Source organism: Pseudochaenichthys georgianus, chromosome 17, assembly GCF_902827115.2.
Source record: "Pseudochaenichthys georgianus chromosome 17, fPseGeo1.2, whole genome shotgun sequence".
Classification (NCBI taxonomy): domain Eukaryota; kingdom Metazoa; phylum Chordata; class Actinopteri; order Perciformes; family Channichthyidae; genus Pseudochaenichthys; species Pseudochaenichthys georgianus.
This window is the reverse complement of record NC_047519.1, coordinates 26,583,035-26,602,055: the sequence shown is the minus strand read 5'-3', so window position 1 is coordinate 26,602,055 and position 19,021 is coordinate 26,583,035. Positions and strand designations below refer to the sequence as shown.

At 40.9% G+C, this 19,021-nt stretch overlaps 3 protein-coding genes across 3 annotated transcripts in view; 2 read left to right on the top strand and 1 right to left on the bottom strand.

Annotated features, from left to right (window-relative positions):
- LOC117462870 (adenylate cyclase type 1-like) overlaps positions 1 to 7,406 on the top strand; it is a 44,906-nt gene extending 37,500 nt beyond the window's left edge. Inside the window, exons 10-20 of the mRNA XM_034105222.1 lie at positions 621 to 718; positions 839 to 923; positions 1,776 to 1,865; positions 2,075 to 2,334; positions 3,032 to 3,158; positions 3,487 to 3,603; positions 3,712 to 3,858; positions 3,939 to 4,037; positions 4,138 to 4,252; positions 4,365 to 4,489; positions 5,439 to 7,406. Of these exons, the coding sequence (XP_033961113.1) occupies positions 621 to 718; positions 839 to 923; positions 1,776 to 1,865; positions 2,075 to 2,334; positions 3,032 to 3,158; positions 3,487 to 3,603; positions 3,712 to 3,858; positions 3,939 to 4,037; positions 4,138 to 4,252; positions 4,365 to 4,489; positions 5,439 to 5,858 (1,683 nt within the window). The 3' untranslated portion in view covers positions 5,859 to 7,406. The remainder of the gene's footprint in view (positions 1 to 620; positions 719 to 838; positions 924 to 1,775; positions 1,866 to 2,074; positions 2,335 to 3,031; positions 3,159 to 3,486; positions 3,604 to 3,711; positions 3,859 to 3,938; positions 4,038 to 4,137; positions 4,253 to 4,364; positions 4,490 to 5,438) is intronic.
- Positions 7,407 to 11,443: 4,037 nt separating this feature from the next.
- LOC117462418 (insulin-like growth factor-binding protein 1) lies at positions 11,444 to 13,286 on the top strand. The gene is made up of 4 exons (XM_034104645.2): positions 11,444 to 11,859; positions 11,992 to 12,128; positions 12,303 to 12,431; positions 12,540 to 13,286. Exons 1-4 carry the CDS (start codon positions 11,520 to 11,522, stop codon positions 12,666 to 12,668), a joined length of 735 nt encoding a protein of 244 aa, XP_033960536.1. The 5' UTR covers positions 11,444 to 11,519; the 3' UTR covers positions 12,669 to 13,286.
- Positions 13,287 to 13,674: 388 nt separating this feature from the next.
- Positions 13,675 to 18,408, bottom strand: LOC117462513 (insulin-like growth factor-binding protein 3). Its single transcript, XM_034104772.1, has 4 exons — positions 17,852 to 18,408; positions 17,013 to 17,254; positions 16,174 to 16,293; positions 13,675 to 14,557 (listed from the first exon to the last, which is right to left on the bottom strand). The coding sequence occupies exons 1-4, from the start codon at positions 18,285 to 18,287 to the stop codon at positions 14,432 to 14,434; spliced, it is 924 nt and encodes a 307-aa protein (XP_033960663.1). The 5' UTR covers positions 18,288 to 18,408; the 3' UTR covers positions 13,675 to 14,431.
- Positions 18,409 to 19,021: the final 613 nt, after the last annotated feature.

The window sequence follows — 19,021 nt, the reverse complement described above, 5'->3', positions numbered from 1 at the left end:
ACCTGCACCTAAGCAGCAGCGGCTGGATTTTAACCAAGGGACTGCTAGCCAGGGAAAAGTCGATAAAGCCATCGCACGGTATGTTGTAGAACACATGCAGGCTGTTGCTACAGTGGAGTCACCCGCTTTCAGGGAGCTAGTTAGCATGATAGCATGTCCGGGCGGCACACCGGCATATGGGACGGAAAACTTTTTCCAACTACCTGGAGAAAGAATATACAAAACTGTAAAGCCAGCTAATATCGATGCTATCCAGATTGCATATAATGCATGTCAAGTTGATCAACATATTGTATTATTCTCCAATGCAATAACAGTACTGAAATGAAGGCTATAAGGGCATTAATATAATGGGAACCCTTTTTTAAGTAACTAAAACGTTACTTTTCACAGTAACGCATTACTTTTTGGTGTAAGTAATCAGTAAAGTAACTGAGTTACTTTTGAAATGAAGTAACTAGTAATGGTAACTAGTTACTGGTTTTCAGTAACTAGCACAACACTGGAGGGGAGTGGCTCCTTATTTTTCAACTAAAGTAACAGACAGATAATCAGCTCTTTTGAAACAGGGGACCTTTAAAGGGATATGTTGTTACTCACTCTTATCTCTCTGGCATTAGTACCACCAGGTTCCTGATGAGTACTTCACCAGCGCTGTGGTTCTCTCCCTGATCCTAGCTGCCTTGTTCGGCCTTGTCTATCTCCTCATCATACCACAGTATGTACAGCAGATTCTGTGTAATCTTCTCTCTATTGCTTTCTCTTTCTCTATTTATCTCTTAATTATTCAGGTCTTTGACCCCCTCCATCTGTTTCTCCCATTTTATTCTCGTCTCAGGGGCACAGTGGTTCTTGTCCTTCTCGTCTTCTGCATCTGTTTCCTAGTAGCTTGTATCATGTACCTGCATATCACTAAAATACAGGTAAATACAGCTGCTCCCTCATTAACTTTTTAATCACACTTTAACTTCATCTCTTGTATCTGATGGCTAACAGAGGTGGCTAGTTTCTTCTTTAGATTTGGTGTCCCTTAAAGGTGGGGTAGGTAATTTTGGAGAAACTAGCTCGAGATCGCTTGAATTTGAAAATACACAGCCGGAGAAAATCTGCCACTTCCTTACAGAGCCCCTCCTCCAACACACATGAACGCTCACATGACCAATGAGGGCACGAGATACGTTTGTGCACAGATGGAAGGCTGACAGGCAGGTAGGCCATCCAGTTACTTTAGCCGGGACGGCTAAAATGATTGGTCGTGTTTTTTACAGTACTACGGCTTCCACAGATACATTTTTGTATGGATTTTTTGTCAAAGCACTGAAGATATTCATTGCTATCGGGATGTTAAGAGCATTCCATGGAATATAACAAAACGTGTATCTCGAGCCGGTTTCTCAAACTTACCTACCCCACCTTTAAGAGGAATATGTAAATGTTTTTTATAAAGCCAAGTCCATATTGATTCAGTATTCATTGGCTTGAAGATTAGTTTCCAAGCCCCAGTGCTGTCTGTTTTCCTTGAGGTTAATGGTATTCCTCAAAGCTCCTGACCTCATCCTTTTTCTTTTACACGTTGTTGCTTTTACATATTACTATTCTTCCTCTCTTTCTCTTTCTGTATTCTCTTGGCTTACTTACCCCATACACTTATAAGCATGTATCTGTTTCCAGTTCCTTTCCTTATACTATTCCTACTATTCTTATTATTTATTACAATAACAATATCTTATTGTGTCCGTCTCCTTTATCTAACTTGTCCTTGTTTTGTCTCTCAGTGTTTTCCAGGATGCCTGACCATCCAGATTCGCACTGCTCTCTGTATTTTCATAGTTCTCTTAATCTACGCTGTGGCCCAGGCCTGTGTGGTAAGTAAATGCAATAGTAAAAATGTCATCCAACCAAATATGAATATAAAAACAATGCCTCCATGTCTTGTAATTGTACTTCCCTTTTCTGGTTAGACAATGTTATGCTTGTAAGCACATTTTTACTGCAGCTCTAATACATGGTTTCAGTTGTAAGATTAATGTAAGATCACTGTCATCTGTATGCACATGCTGTTCGCCTCTGTCAGGTGGGCTGTATGCCCTGGTTGTGGATACGTGCCAACAACAACAGCTCCATCATCATCGTTGATTCTGACGTGGCCAACCACACGATGGAGGAGCTGCCTTGTGATGGTGCCCGCTACGCCTTTCTGTCCTGTGTAGTGGGCACACTCACCCTGGCACTTTTCCTGAGGGTTTTCTGGCTGCCAAAGATGATGCTAATGCTCGTTCTGGGGGTGCTGTATGTCACCGTGTTGGAGCTCAGCGAATTTCGAAAGACTGAAGGGTGAGCAGATCGTGGCACAACATGAACACAATCACCAAACACACAATCATGCAAGACAGTACTTTTTCATTTGTCATTTCCTGAAGCTAATGGAGGCAGCGATTGGCTGTGAGTGTCAAGCAATGCTTGTCTTCTCTTGTTGTATCCAGAGAACGGATAGATAACCAGGAGTTTGGAAGAACATTTACAATACATGTTCTGAGATGTGTGTGTGGAGGAGTCTTTGCTTGTCTGTAGCCCACACACTCTTTCATTTTCCACTCTTTGAAGCAGCACATGGGCTCATTAGTTCCAAATCAGAAGCCTGAAAGGACATTGTGGGCTGGATGTTGGGAGCGCGTTAGCTGTTTAAACCCAGTACTGAGGGCCTGGCCAATGTTATTGGACCTTAGATCATAAATGTGCTCCTAAAAAAATGATTATGTTGAATTTGTTTAGGGTTCTTTGGATATAAGATCTTGTTTAAAAAGCTCACTTTGTTTAGATTAGTCTGTTATATAATCATAAATAAAATGGTATGTATCAACATTTCATTTCTTCCAATATGATATTTCTCCTGAAATAGTTTTTTTCAATATGTTTTTAATAAAACCTTACTCATGATTGTTCATAAAACTGTGTGGGGTCCATTCATCCCTCATGTGTAATTTCCTGTGTGGTCCAGTCCAGTGCTGACTTGTGTTGGTCTCTTCCACAGTGGGGGGTCCTTCCACATCCGGGGCTATGAGCCCATCCTGTCTCTGTTGCTCTTTGTCAGTGCCCTGGCCCTCCACTCCAGACAACTTGACCTCAAACTGCGCCTGGACTTTCTATGGGCTGTGCAGGTGAGGACTTGTGTCCTGTGTGGATGTTAAGAGGCTTACATCTCATTATCATAATGCTTTAATAGAAAGGGCTGTAGAAATGCTGACATTATTGATTTGATTAAGTGGAATTACTAAAGCTGAATTTACAGCTTCTCATTTTCTAGTTATTTAATAAGCAGCATTTGTCATATAATGTATCCAGGTCTATTTAAAAAAACAACTATGAAACAAACACTCCATGTTATAAGACTCTTGTGTTTTTCTACTGACTCCTTGTGGTGAAAATGTGGAATTAGCTGCAGTACTAATTGCTGTGTATTTTTCTGTGGTCTATATTTGCTGTCAGGCGGAGGAGGATAGAGATGGCATGGAGAAAGTCAAACTGGACAACAGGAGGATCCTCTTCAATCTTCTCCCCGCACACGTGGCTCAACACTTCCTGCTGTCGAACCCGAAGAATATGGTGAGCCTCGCTAATAGACAGACAGGTAGATTAACAGACAGAAGACAAAAATAAATCAGAGACCTCAAATGAAATACTGTTATACTGTATTTTTTCGTTTTACATCAGGATCTTTACTATCAGTCCTACGCACAAGTTGGTGTCCTGTTTGCCTCAATCCCAAACTTCAACGATTTCTACATCGAGCTGGATGGCAACAACATGGGAGTGGAGTGCCTGAGATTACTGAATGAGATCATCGCTGACTTTGATGAGGTGGGATGTTGATTTCTTGACTTTGAATTTGAATTTGAAATGTGTTGCATTGTGTGTTTATCTGAACGCATGTTTTTCAGCTCATGGATAAGGGGTGCTACAAAGACATCGAGAAAATCAAAACCATTGGCAGCACTTACATGGCGGCTGTAGGCCTCGTCCCACCCGTTTGTGACAAGGTGACACATTATCTGATTGGATATATTACCTCATTATGAAGACAAAATGAGAGATCATGTAATGTACAAATATTTACTGACCTGTGTGCCTCCTCTTTAGGAGAAAATATCTGTTTACGACCATCTGAGCACAATAGCAGACTACGCCATCGAGATGTTTGACGTTTTGGATGAAATCAACTACCAGTCATACAATGAGTTTGTGTTGAGAGTGGGTACGTCCACCCTTGTTTTAACCCCTTAGTGCAATCACATAGTTAATGACAATGAGAAATCTAACTGGACATTCTTTTTGTATTTGTTTAACACGATCTTCTGTTTGCATAGGTATCAATGTGGGTCCAGTGGTTGCAGGGGTCATTGGGGCGCGGCGACCTCAGTATGACATCTGGGGGAACACAGTCAATGTGGCCAGCAGGATGGATAGCACTGGAGTACCGGGGAAAATACAGGTATCTAACATACTTCATAATATTTAATTTAATATGCAAAGCTAGTTTACAAACAATGCTTGAACTACATAAAAAGTGTAAGATAAATAAACCACATTGTCTTTTGCTTCCAATTTTGAAAAGATGGTTAAAGGTGGGGTATGTAAGTTTGAGAAACCGGCTCGAGATACACTTTTTGTTATATTCCATGGAATGCTCTTAACATCCCGATAGCAATGAATATCTTCAGTGCTTTGACAAAAAATCCATAAAATAATGTCATCTGTGGAAGCCGTAGTACTGTAAAAAGCACGACCAATCATTTTAGCCGGCCCAGCTAAAATAACTGGACGGCCTACCTGCCTGTCAGCCTTCCATCTGTGCACAAACTTATCTCGTGCCCTCATTGGTCATGTGCGCGTTCGTGTGTGTTGGAGGAGGGGCTCTGTAAGGAAGTGGCAGATTTTTTCTGGCTGTGTATTTTCAAATTCTAGCGCACTCAAGCTGGTTTCTCCAAAATTACCTACCCCACCTTTAATAAACATGTTAATTAAATGATAACATTTTGACATATTCGATGTTAAGATAGGGAAGTAAATAATAATACCTAAATATACACACCGAGTGTTTCATTTTTTTATATTTGATTGAGTTTATGCCATTAATAGGGATTCAAGGATCACCTATTGTCATTCTGCAACACAGGGTTATAAAACAAAGTGTAGTTGTAGTTCGGTATGCTACACAAAAAAAACATGAAAAACAGAACAAACAGTAGTACTTTCCTCTAGTTCATTTTTGGAATTTGCATCAGCAACAAAAACAATGGCGCATTCTGTGTGACGATAATAGGTCATCTTACCATATTAGATACTATCAAACAATGTCCATCAATGTCAATCAACACCTCCCAGCCAGGATCATTTTGTGAATAGATACACATGTATGTTTCCTTATTTTAATAACACAGGTGACTGAAGACGTGTTTCGCCTGCTAAACACCAACTATGACCTGGTGTGCCGGGGTAAAGTGAGTGTCAAGGGGAAAGGTGAGATGCTGACCTACTTCCTGGAAGGCAAGGTTCAGGGCGTGGGCACGGTGACCACCTCTTCAGTGGTGCGTTCTGCCAGCCTGGCGCGGCGGATCCACTCCTGCGGAAAGACGAGCGTCCCGACCAATCTGGTCAGTGTCTCCTCCGCTGCCAGCCTGACCGTGTACGCCAGCATGAGCAGCACCATACAGATGAGCACGGCCAACAGCAGCAACAGCCAAGCGATATGCCTGCCCTCACCCTTTGTGCCCGCAGTGGGTGAGGTGGATGAGGAGGACATAGAGATGACACATATTGAGATAGAGGCTGTGGCAGCTGTTGCAGATGTAGCAGTGTAGGAAGACACAAATATAAACACTGAATACAATAATGAAAACCCTGGTGGGAGGCCTAAAGAAGACAGGGCTGTCCAGGTATGTCCTTTAAATCCTGAGCTACTGGCACAACCCAGAATGTGCTCATTCAGGATATGAACTTCCAAATAAATGATATGGTGAAATGGACAATCATGCTCGATTTAGGGGTTTTTATCTGCTTCCTACTCATGGAAGTCAAACAGAAAGACATCCGTATTCTCAAGTCCTCTTTCTAACATCTCTATAATAACAGATGATTTGTGTTGTTCCTGGGATTCCCTCAGGTCCAGGTATAATGTGCATCTTTGTTTTCTAAGTGGAGCATATTCCATGTACAAGAGATATGTGCATTGATATCCAGAAAAAGACTGATCATGCTATTGCACTGTCTTTCTGATTATGCCAAGGATACATTGCATTATTTACAGTGTACAACGGTGTTGTTTCTTTTTGGTGTGTGTAAGCATGTGTGTACTTATGAGTGTGTGTATGCATGTGTGATTTATTCTGAATTGTAACAAACAGCACAAAGTACTTTTTTATATTGAGAGCTCACTGGACTAAATAGGCTTTTTTGAGACATATTTACAGGTTATACTGCATGACTTTTTAAGAGCCGACAGCCATAGTAACGGTACTCCTGTCGAAAGAGAACCAAAGTATTGAACTTTCTTTCAATCTTTAGTTTTACTGCTCATATTGCATCAACATACAAGAGGGAGGAGGAAATGTTGCAGCAGGTTGAACAAATTGGCATATGTGACTAACAGGCGTTATCAGTAGACTTAAGAAGTGTCTTTTTGAACCCCATGGTTGAGGCGACTGATGCTCAATTCCCCTGATTCCCGATAGTTCAACATACTATGGCAAGACATATTGCACTGAGTTGTATGTGTGCTTTGGAAACAAGTTACTGTAAAAACATCACAAAGAGGACTTAATGTATGGTGCATATATTGTGTAGATATCCAGGAAGACATTCATCCACACAGAGGAGAGCACATACAGTACATTGCTTAAGCACATCCAATAAGCACACAGCATCAAGTGCACAACTTAGTCCTTTAGCTTTAGCCTCCAAACACTCCATCTACATTGACACAGTATCTCTAGACCACAGAAACTTTGGTGCGGGGTCAGGTTACCAGCGTCTATCAGGCACACATTACCGTTCTACGGCTCTTTTTGTAATTTTTTAACTACATTTAGAGTTTTACTCTGAGAAATATCAGCTTTAGCAGCACGTCTCCCAGATACTCCCGGTCTCAAAAACGCGATGCACTTCAAATAGCTTTGTAGCCTGCATCTTTATCAGCGTTAAACTTTTACTTGATCTGCGAGTGTAAATACATCCTGTTTCAAGTTGTTTGCCTTACTCAATAAGCTTACAGTGATTGCAACCTGCCTTTTTAGATATATTCACTTTGATATGCAGATTATACTTTTTGTAAATAGCTAAAAGCTGTAAACTATGTTGTATCTTGTACAGTGTAAAGTTGGGTGATTGAATATTTTGTAATAAAGACAATATTGGTGTATAAAATATAAAAAGAGTATTAATATAAATAAGTAGGTGTTTAAAGGTTAAGTAAAGCTGTTTATTTGATTTTTTGGATGAGCCATATCAGGATTTCAAATCTAAATCTCAATATTTACATTTTGTCCCTCAAACGCAGCACAGCAAACTAACAGCTTGTAACAAATATAACTTTTTATTGGAAGTTAATCATGTTATTTATAGTCTATAACATTTTATTTCTCACAACTTAGTTTATGGCTCTCGAAATAATAATTTTTACTCCAAAATATGGCAGATAATTACATTTATTTTGCCAAACGGTGGGCTTCCACTGCCCAAAGCCAGATGAATGTCAACATGTCACAAACAAACTGAGCGGGGGACAAAAATGTTTTCCCAGCGTTAATGTAGTATTTGTCTTGGGTTCACTCAGTGTAACAGTTCAGTCAACAAACGCCTGGCTTGCTCAATAATGTTCAGTCCAGTACAGTATTGGAATACATTTTGCTTGGGAATTAAATGAACAAATTCTGGTCAGTTTTTTTAAAAGTTGCGTTTAACAGAAAAATACTTTAAAGTACAGCTGTTGTTTTTCTTGTCATGGAAGTTCCCTGACTTCAAGCCTAAGTGGACATGAAGCAATGAAGGGAATTCAAGGTTAAATGAAATAACACAAATAACACTCCCCCTTGAGTCATCAGTGGAAAAGAGGGTCAAGATGAGTCAATCAGGTTCAGTCATTCATTAATGACACAATTTCAATAACCACGAAAACAGTATATTATTTTCGTCTTATAATTTATTTTCCACATCTATTTAATTTATGTTTTATTACCAATTAAGTGTTCTGGGAGGAAAAAATATATAAAGACAGTGATTTAGGTTAATGTAATGTTGATCTCAAGAAAAATGTTCTTAAAAGATCTACTGAATTTTTAACCCAAGCAAATATTCATTAAAGACAGGGTATGTAAGTTTGAGAAACCGGCTCGAGCTAAACTTTTTGTTATATTCCATGGAATGCTCTTAACATCCCGATAGCAATGAATATCTTCAGTGCTTTGACAAATAATCCATAAAAAAATGTCATCTGTGGAAGCCGTAGTACTGTAAAAAGCACGACAAATCATTTTAGCCTGCCCTGCTAAAGTAACTGGATGGCCTACCTGCCTGTCAGCCTTCCATCTGAGCACAAATGTATCTCGTGCCCTCATTGGCCATGTGCGCGTTCGTGACGTGTGTGTTGGAGGAGGGGCTCTGTAAGGAAGTGGCAGATTTTTTCCGGTCGTGTATTTTCAAATTTGAGCGATCTCGAGCCGGTTTCTCAAATTTACATACCCTACCTATTCACCCATTAGGTGAAACTTAAATTATGTTTTTCTTTTAAACAAGCAACAATTCAGCTAATATTAAAATGTTATTACATTTTACTCAAATGCCATATGTTTATCCTTATTCTTATCATTAGAGTCACCTCCTTATGGGGTAGGCGGCCTATACACTGAAATGTGTCCCTTTTAAATTTAAAAAAAAAAAAGGTGTGACCATTTTAAAAACTCTTTTTAAGAAATATATTTATTATAACACCGTTGTTTTTTTATGGAATCATTGGCTCAGGTTACATTGCTTTATTTGTCCCAAAGGATAAGCATTTCCACCTGTCTGCAATCAAGCTCTGCACCTGATTTGAATTATCAACTAATTACAACTATACGATCAGGATCCTCACATGACAGGAAAGCTCAGTCCTCAGCCACATGGAACAAAATGTGAGTTCAAAGCCACTTTTTTATATTCATTTATGGAAAGGTGTTCTGGTAATTCTGCTGTGTTCTTAACAAAAACTATAAATGGGGGAACAGAGGCCACGTTTGGAGACCATAGAGGAAGATTCATGGCAGGAAGATGAAACCGAAGGAAGCAAAAGTGGAGAAGAAGAGGAGGATTTCCAAATTCAAGTGGACACAAAAGAGGTGATGGTAGATGAAGAGAGCGAAGAAGATGAAGATGAACTGAGGGTTCAGAGACCTAGGCGACTGCCTGGTTCCCTCCGCCAAGCAAGTTATCTCCAAAACCAATCTACCAACAAGGATCAGGAGGAAATGGAGAATTCCTCTGATTCAGATCGGAGCACACAAGCCCTGGATTTATGTGATGAAGCTACAACACAACAGCCAAAAAGGTTCCTAGATCAGAAGTGGTCCATTAGCAAGTTGTTGAGAATAGAGGTGAGTTATTCTGGCACATTTTACATTCAAAGGAATTATCAGACAACTCAAATGTATAAGAGATGATGCTCTATTGTTTTAGGTATCCAAGGTTAAATGGCCAAAACACACAGCACCTAAACAGTCAGTGCAAATGAAGAGAACCAGGAAGAGAGTCAAGAAGGTGTCTAAGGCTGTGAGTGTACATTTGAAACAGTTTTTCTTTTTAATTATGAAAAAGAAAACTGATGAATGTTTTTTGTTATTACCAATATCCTCAGGGGTTTCCTAAGTGGCTGGTGGACCTGATGATCAACATTGAAGAGGCAACCACCCACCAGCTGGTGGTCGAGTAACGCTCACAGTCACACTTTCATTTTTGTTATTATCAAAAAATGTGTTTTAAAGGTAAAATAATTTGGCATACTAACAAGCGTTGTACATCATGTTTCTGCATGATGATGAGAAACATGTTCTTTTTTAGTCAAAATCATATTTTGTTGTTGTAGTTGTATGGCTCTCTTTTTTTGATTACCTCTTTGGCAAGTGTGTCTCTAGTTATATTTACTTTATTAAAATGATGTAGAAACAGCAAACTAGAGTCATTTGTATATCTGCACACATCACATTTGAGAAAGGCTGTCACCCAATTTAAGTAAAAGATACAAAAAATGGTGTTTTTAAAAAACAAAACAAAATGTAAAAACACTCCATGACAAAAAAAACCTCCTACATTAAAATGTGTACTCCAATGCAAGGACTAGTGTTTTATTTGATCAAAAGTGAAGATAATTAGAGAAATGCCCCGGGAGTACAGTTTAAAACATTACTGTATGTTTACTCATCCGGTAAGCAGTGCTTAAAATGTATTAGTTGTTCAAAATAAAATAATCCTAAATCCTGTGTATACTGTATTCAAACTAAAAAGGTACAATATTAGCCTTGTATTGATTCTGTTGGTTCAATATGTCAGTTCTATGACAATCAAATTTAGTTAAGTAAAATGTTCACAATTAGTTTTTCCCATATTTTGAATTATCGGAGCATATCATAAATAATATTTATTACTGTCTTTCCTGGTTGAAGCCTCATTACAGTCCATGCAGAATCTAGTACCAAACAATACATTTCGAGTAAGTGGGAAGTATATTAGTTCTGTTCAAAAACAACAAATTAGAAAATGAAAATCTCTGGGTCGAGTACACAGTATGAGTGATCCATTTGCCATACATAAACTATGACAAATACTACACCTAGGAAACAACCGGTTACTACCGTCTTTCTTCAGACAAACATGTTGTGCATCCAGCAGAGCAATCCATAATGTTAGGGTTATGCAACGCTTTAAGGGGAATGATCTTGTTTATCTGTCTGCCTGATAAGTGACAAATAGGGTTTACATTTGAAAACGGTGTCAAAGCACAATACGTCAGCCTTACTTCACAACATAACAGTTTGTCAACAACATCAAACCATTATAATCACCAATCATATCATATACTTTAAGCTTTTGGATTATCTAATCTACCCAGTTGTGGATGTTAGCCATAAGTACTTAAAACATATATTACTTAAACTGTTTTCATTACTTAAAAGGCATAATACAAAGATCAGTATTTTCCTGTCAAAAACAGGGTTGTTTTGATGTACAATCACTTTGTGTTCCAAGGTCAATATTGACAACAGACCTCGTGAACCTGGAGCCACGCACGTCTGGCAGGGTCATCCACCGCTTGAAGCAGCTTTGTAAAAAAACCTTTTATTTCTGTCAATCATTAACGCCTCCGGAGGCCAGAGGTCCACATAAATAGACCTACTGCTAGTTTGGAGAAATCAGTTTAGAAAAAAAATACAGTCAGACTGAGCAGGTCTAAAGGTAAGACCAAACCGAAGAGTATATTTGTCTGAAGACTGGAGATGCCTGGATTATATGAGAAGCTGATTTTGGTGGCAGCGGTGGCTCTGGCTGTCTTGGCCGTGGTGAGGTCGTCCCCCGTGGTGGGACTGGAGCCCATCCGCTGTGCCCCCTGCTCACAGGAGAGACTCAACGACTGTCCTGTCATCCCTTTGGACTGCAGGCAGGTGCTAAGGGAGCCGGGATGTGGCTGCTGCATGGCCTGCGCTCTGGAGAAAGGGGCGTCCTGCGGGGTCCACACGGCCCACTGTGGAGAGGGTCTCCGCTGCTCCCCGAGGCCCAATGAGGCCATGCCACTCCACGCTCTGACCAGAGGACAGGGGGTCTGCACTGAGGACCAAGGTAGACTCATGGTTTCATGAATTTCTCTTTCTGCTAATTTGCTACTTCTAAATCTCAAAATGGCTAAATGTAACCTCAAAGAAACACAACAAACATTTCTGATAAATGATATGGTTTTCTTAACTGCTACAGGGGAAGATGATGTCCCTGACCATGGCTCCCTGCACTACCTGCTGGGTCTTAACCTTCCCTTGGACCAGGACACTGCTGAGGGCCAAGAGAGCATCAAGGCCAGGGTCAATGCTATCCGCAATAAACTGGATCAACAGGTGAGCAAACATGTTTACCTGACTGATGAAGATGATGTCATGTGATTTACTTTCCTACCACCAGAGGGAGGACTTGGTTTTTTAAGAGCTGTAGATTTTTAAGAGAGTAATAACGAATACTATTTACTGCAGTCAATATAGTGTTTCTGTTTATACATGGTTGTTTTTGCACAGGGTCCCTGTCATATTGAACTGCATGCAGCCCTGGACATGATTTCCAGCTCTCAGCAGAAACTAGGAGAGAGGTTCACAACTTTCTACCTCCCCAACTGTGATAAGCATGGCTTCTACAAGTCCAAGCAGGTGAGAACTTAAGGATTACACAAGATTCAAAATTCATTCCACCTGTTAGAATAGACTCATCCAACTGGACGATTTATTCATGCGGTTACCCATCTGTTTCTCTCCCAGTGTGAGTCATCCCTGGTCGGACCGCCCGCTCGCTGCTGGTGTGTCTCCTCCTGGAATGGGAAGAAGCTCCCAGGAACCAGCGACCTGCTGGCTGACTCATCAGAGTGTCACCAAGAAGTCACCCACTAAATGATAGACTCTGTTATCATCCATAAAATCACTTGCGAACACAAATGGACACAAGGAAACATGTTTCATCAAGTGAAAGTGTCAATTTACTGATGAAGTGACTTCCTTTCATAAAACACACTCATTCACACTAAATGTAAGAAAAAGCTATTTCAGAGGGGGAAATGTCCTCTCATTTTATTTAAATGATCTATGTATCAAGACTTATTTATTCTTACAAGCATTAACCATTTTGTCATTTTTAGATTTTTTATATGTTTGCCCATTTTTTTTTTGGCCATTGTAAATAGGGCAACACTGTATACATTTGTGTTTCTAACTAAATAACTCCATTGCTCAAAACCACAGGTCAACAGCCCTGCCAAGCCCATTTCAGCGTCTTCAGGATCAGTTTCTTCTTTTATAATTCATTCAAAACTGGAGCTGTGCGCGGCAAGAAACAACACAGCCGCTCATTCATTCAACATGTTGACATTGTCTGAATGTATCTCCATTGGCTTTTCCTCAATGGGTATTGGGGGAAATACTTAAAGTGCCACAAGTATGTGCATGGAGGCCAAGCACAAACATATCAGGGCTCATCCAAGCCACCATGAGGTTGGGATGGGTTCTTCTGCATTTCTCTACCTCTACTAGTCTCTGCAGGTCCACAGGTTTAGCAGAAGATTTCTAAGGGATGTTTCTCAGCTACACCTTCCTCACCTGGTTTTTATTTCTTTCCATCATCTGTTGAAGTATTTATTATGATTCACTTCAGTGTTCAGAGCGCATGTGCACTGAACCACATTGTTTGTGAATGCTATTTGCAAGAAATGCTGCTATTCCATTATTGGTTTTGTAGAAACAATGTATATACTATTATAATTATTTGGATGTGCACCTAATTAAATGTTATTTAATCACGATGAAGTCATGTTTTACTGTGATTTTAAACTGCCATAAAAGTTTGATACACACTTAAAGCAAGAAAAGGCAAATTGAACAGAAAAAAATACAATACCTGGATCATTTTATACTGCCTTTAATAAGTAAAAATAGACCTCTGAGGGTTGCATTGTACATGCAAACAGCATGTTTACTAGTGAATGAGCAAGTGATGTAAATAATCACTGGCTACACAGAGATCAGAGATAACAATTTGTGGCCTTTATCCCAAAATATCAGCTTATGCAAAGTGACAAAATAACAGTAATAACCGCAGATCAGATCAAATGTCTGAGCTGCACAGTCTAGTCCAACTCCCCGAGGAGCAGGAAGCAACCTGGGAAAAAAGGAAGTCATAGTAAGGCACTGCATGCTTACTCTGAATAACATGTACATACACACACACAATGTCTTTCAAACAAATCACATGTACATGCGTGCAATGCCACTTAATTGTGCGTGAAGGAAGAGCCATCTCGTCCACGTTCGTGACAAATGTCTCTTTCTTTATAGTCAGAATGGGGCGTCTGAGAGGCATATCCTCTCATTAGAAGTCATTCTGGTTGTGTCTGAGACAGAAAGCTTATGTAGAATCCATCCATCGCAGAAAACACAGTATCTGTGACACGGGGGCTTTCTTGCCCCTCCTAATACTCTTCCTCTGTTCCCTTTGCTCTGCCTCAGAAAAAGGTCCCAAAGGCAACAGATAGAAATAGCAAACATCCATTTATCGGCCGAGCCATCTCTTGACCTCTCTCCCAATATCCTCAGTGTCTCCATTTTTTTACAATTCCTCTTGCTCTCACTCCCACCCAACCTCCCTCCATCCTGCTTTGCTCCTATTGGCTCTCGGAGTTGTAGTACTGGGCGTCTCCTCGCTCCTTCACATCAAAACCTGGCAAAGGATGCCCGTATTTGTCCACACACCAACAGAAGCCTCGCTTTCTGCCTTTGGATGGACGGCACTGAAAGTAAAGGAAGGGACAAGGTGAAGGGAGGGAAGAGAAATAAGTCGGGGGGGGAGGGCAGCTAAATGTGTAAATACAGTTGAATATGAAGCATTATGAGTAACAAGCCACTTTACTCAATGAAGGAGAACAGTAATAGTTAAGAGGCATTAATGGTCAGATTGTGCTGAGTCGACGCAGCCTTGGTTATCCGACACGCTGTGGTATTTTCAGCTGCTTTTATGGTCTACCTCCTGTTACACACACATATAGAGACCTTTAAGGTAAATAGAACCTGGTAAAATATTTGCTTAGTCCCGTTTGTGAACAACTAAGAACCAAGATCTATTTTCAGAAGCTGGTGGCCAGTACGAATCATCTGTTGCTGATTATACCCCACAGCTCCAAATTATGGGTACTACAAATGACTTACAGAGTCTGTGGAGCCCAAGGGCTGTTATTTTACTGCCAATTTTACTAAAGGTCAACCTCCACTCTGGTAAAACATGCAGCCATTCATTTCAGGGGCTAAAGCAACAGTGCTGCTACTCCACAGAGGAGGCAGAGCTGATCAGGAAGGAAGACATCCGTATTTAGTTAGCAAAATGACTCTCTTGTTTTAGATCATTGTTGCATAACAAGTGGGAGGGGGTCAATGGGGGAGAACATCTTTTGTCGGCTGTATGGACGATGAAAAAGTAATTATTATATCAAATATTAGCTGTAAGACAAGAGTCTTACGATTCTATTAAAGGAAAAACTGTTGTTGTATTCATAGTTAACAGAAAAAAGTTAATCTGCTTCCAGCATTACATCTGTCCTCTGTATATGTATCTAAAAAGACATTAACTGTTTTTAAGAGATGTAATAAGAGTTGCTTTTGCTTTAAAACATGCAAATGAGCAGTGGTACAGTAGGTTCATTCTATATAAACAAAGACAATGAGCTTGGCGTTGTGATTATGAGATGATTGCAGGTAAAGGAGAACACTTCCATTAAGCAGAAGGGACTGCTATGTTAGAAAAGCTGCGTTGTGATGCAGTGGCGCGGGAGCCCTAAGTGCCTCCATATGAATGCGTCAGAACCACTCATTTATTACAACCCGATCGTGGGTGAACCATGTGAGCGTGGGGATGGCTGCAGCTCTATTTCTGTGCAGGCTTCTCAAAAGTCCAGCAATTATGGGGGGAGCTCATCGTGTGCCGGTGGCCACCTTGACGTCTGTCTCCCTGGGAGGGTTCCCGTTAAACGGCCATCGTCCCAGCCGTCAACCCCACTGGGGTTTGGCCCCTGTGGTTCCTGTCTCCAGAGCCAATGGCTGGGGTCTACCTCACTGGTGTGGTGGTGCAATGATGAGGCTCTAATGACTACCAATGAATACAGGAGGACAGCTATAAATCTGTAATTGGGCTGCAGGAGACCTAAAGTTTGAGTCACTAGACTTCAGCATGAACCTTTATTAATGCAGCATGTAAAAAGGGAAATGTGGGTTTCCTTTTTACAGCCTTGTACAAAAGTTGTAAACCAATTGAAAGGTTTTATGTAGTATATGTGTAGGCTCTCATGAAATGGATGCAGGGATTTATAAGCATAGAGTGAATATCAAATGATGGTGTTTTGAATGTGCTTTTTACCTGCTTTTTCTTATAGAAGCCCTTCTTGTCACAGTTTGGTATGCGGAAACCTCTGGGGTTGAGAATGTCTGTGATCTTGAGGCTGCTGAGAATGCTCTCAATCTCTCTCCGACAGGGACCCTGCAGATGAGGGAACACATATGCAGTTACTCTACCAATACTTAAACATCTCCAGCTCCAAAATATATAGACAAACAGTTTTCTTCGATGTTCTTCTTCAAATAAAGACGTTTAGAGAGCTGCACCACGTAGTGATCTGCCGTAATACCTGAACAATAGTGGCTGCAATATGAAAGAGGTGCCGGAAGAGAAATTAATTCATCTGACCGACTTGCAGCGGATTAACATTTTACCAAAGCTGCTTATAACTCTTACACTTTACACAAAGAATGGTGAATACAGTGAATTCAAAGGGCTCAAAGTGGGAGCCAAAAGGCTTGTCCTAAAGTTCAAGTACTCCAGTCACTAATCAAAGCAGCCAGTCAAAGCTCATTACTAGTGTGTGCTCACTTCTCTGGCCAAAGACAAGATCAAAATAGCAGCAGGGCTTCCCAACAGGCACTCACATAGGCCAATCCATCATTTGCTGGCTCCCAGTACACCCGGCACGCGGACGCCTTGTGGCCAAACAACCGCCTGACCCAGGTCAGCCGCAGGGCCATCGTACCCGCTCGCTGCTATGCCATTCTACTGTGCACGATGCCTGCCAACCCCCAGCACCGCTACCAAAAACATTTCATCACCCACAAGAGGGGAAAAACACCAAAACGCAGAGGAAGAGGAGAAAAACATTCCTCTAGTATGCTACGAAGACATTCAAAATGGGTTGTGGTACTTACATAATCGGGCTCCTGTTTGGTCTCCAGAGAGAAGTTTTGTTGGTCTGTGATGAGTGGTCCCGGGAGCTCCTCCATTTTAAAGCTCTGGATTCTCTTCTGCTGCTTCCGTCGCAGGACCTCTGACTTGGCAGAGGGGAAAAAGTTGTGAAGTGGAGGTCTCTGGGGTCTGTGGGTGATGGACGAGGTCTGAAGGCCTAAGTTGGTGCAATTTTGAACCTCATCCAGAGTTTCAAAATGATCTGCTGAAGTTTGAGAACAACATGTGTTTAATTACACAACAGTACACACAGATATACTCTTGCTGGAGGTCACCTTGAGTGTCATGAGGATATATATATATACATCTAAACACAGAAATATGCCAAATAACTACCACCAAAGTGTTTCTACCATTAATTTGAATCCCTGTAGTCTCTTTGCTTTAAATGTATGCTGAATAGAGATACCTAAAAGTCAAGGTCTTCACATTGAGTTACAAAGGGTAAACCTTTCTGACATTGAGTTGCAGCTTTAAAATGCACCATCAAATCCTCCAAAAACTCCATATTCTTCAAATGTCTCATTCTCCACCTTGTCTTTGTATTGATGAAGAGCATTTTCTGAGTGAAATAAATAAGTAAATGCAGCTTTGAGTTGCATTTACTCTCATGTTATGCCATGGAATTGGAATTAATTATAACTTGATAACTGGCAAAAATGTACATGAAATACTAAACTACTCACTTTTAAGATTACACGTTTTTTGTTTAAAGATGGTGACACAAATGTATAGTTATAATTTCACAATTATAAAGCATCTATGGTCTACATTTGATACATGGAAAAGGTGTATGAATTACCTGGCAGTTCATTGACTGGTGGAGGTGTTGGTCTGGCGGTAAGTCGTTTATGAGTAGCGTTTGCACACGTCCCCCTCCCGTCCAGCAGAGCCTGCAGAGGCTTCGGCTCCCCGGGCTGCCGCTGACATGTCAGTCCGGAGCCGCATTTCCCGGTGTACACGCCGCACGGCTGGCCGGAGCTCAACGCGCAGGTCATGCAGCAGCCGCAGCCCGGTTCTGGGACATTCTCGGCGCAGTCCTTGGGTAAAGGTTTGCACAAAAGCCGCGCTCCAACATCACAGGGCTCGCATCTGATCACCGGTCCAACCGCACCTGACGATGCCAGAACAAAAGTCATGCAAAGTGCGCGAAAACAGGAATCCATTGTGGCGTCTGAAAGCATAAAGTGAGGAAGTGCGCTGCCCCAATGTGATGGTAAGTTTTCCCTGGACAGCATCTGATTCACATTCAGCCGCCGGACAAAACGTCTCAATATATAGACCCCAGCGGCTGTAGGCACACCCCCGAATAGTTTGTGGTCTGCTGATGAATTGCCTCGACTCCGTTATCCCTTTAAAACCATCAGAGCAAGTGCAGAGCAGCAGAATAACATTCAAGGTAAGGCTATAAGAATACTTCTGAACAAAACTAAATAAAGATTTTTCAGAGGTCTAACAGTTCAAATGTGAATATTCAACATTTTAATAAATTGTCTAATGCAGTTTATTATGCAGTCAGGTTGTTAGACACACAATTAATTAAAAATGTTTACCCAAGAGAATACACAACAATTGAATGTGTCTCTTGGTTTGAAAAGCTCACACATAAGTCCAATTATCTGTCATGCACAGATGCATTCATAGGGGGCGCCAAAGTGTGTGTGTGTGTGTGTGCGCGTGCGCGTGCGTGCGTGTGTATTTCGTGTGTGTGTGTGTGTGTCATGAAGTTCTAATTTCTGAATAATTCGGTGACACTTGCAGTGAATTTAAGAGGCTTAAATGGCTTCAGCTATTTGTTTGTGTGTTTCTCCATCGAATGTGTGGGTTTATGTATGTGTTCACATGACTGTGTGTTTGTGTGAGTGTATCCATTTATCTGAGGCCAAGACTCTGTGACCCATGACCCTGCATGACCTATATGGTTTAAGCACATAAACTGGGACCAATCCATGCATAAGATGATTATTCCAAG

Bases quoted from the DNA above. Each gene is read 5' to 3' on its own strand.
- LOC117462418 (XM_034104645.2), top strand. From the start codon at position 11,520: ATGCCTGGATTATATGAGAAGCTGATTTTGGTGGCAGCGGTGGCTCTG. The intron at 12,129-12,302 runs GTGAGCAAACAT...GTTTTTGCACAG, and splicing joins GCAATAAACTGGATCAACAG to GGTCCCTGTCATATTGAACT. The intron at 12,432-12,539 runs GTGAGAACTTAA...TTTCTCTCCCAG, and splicing joins GCTTCTACAAGTCCAAGCAG to TGTGAGTCATCCCTGGTCGG.
- LOC117462513 (XM_034104772.1), bottom strand. From the start codon at position 18,287: ATGCTGTCCAGGGAAAACTTACCATCACATTGGGGCAGCGCACTTCCT. The intron at 16,294-17,012 runs GTAAGTACCACA...CCTCATCTGCAG, and splicing joins CCAAACAGGAGCCCGATTAT to GGTCCCTGTCGGAGAGAGAT. The intron at 14,558-16,173 runs GTAAAAAGCACA...CTTTACTTTCAG, and splicing joins GCTTCTATAAGAAAAAGCAG to TGCCGTCCATCCAAAGGCAG.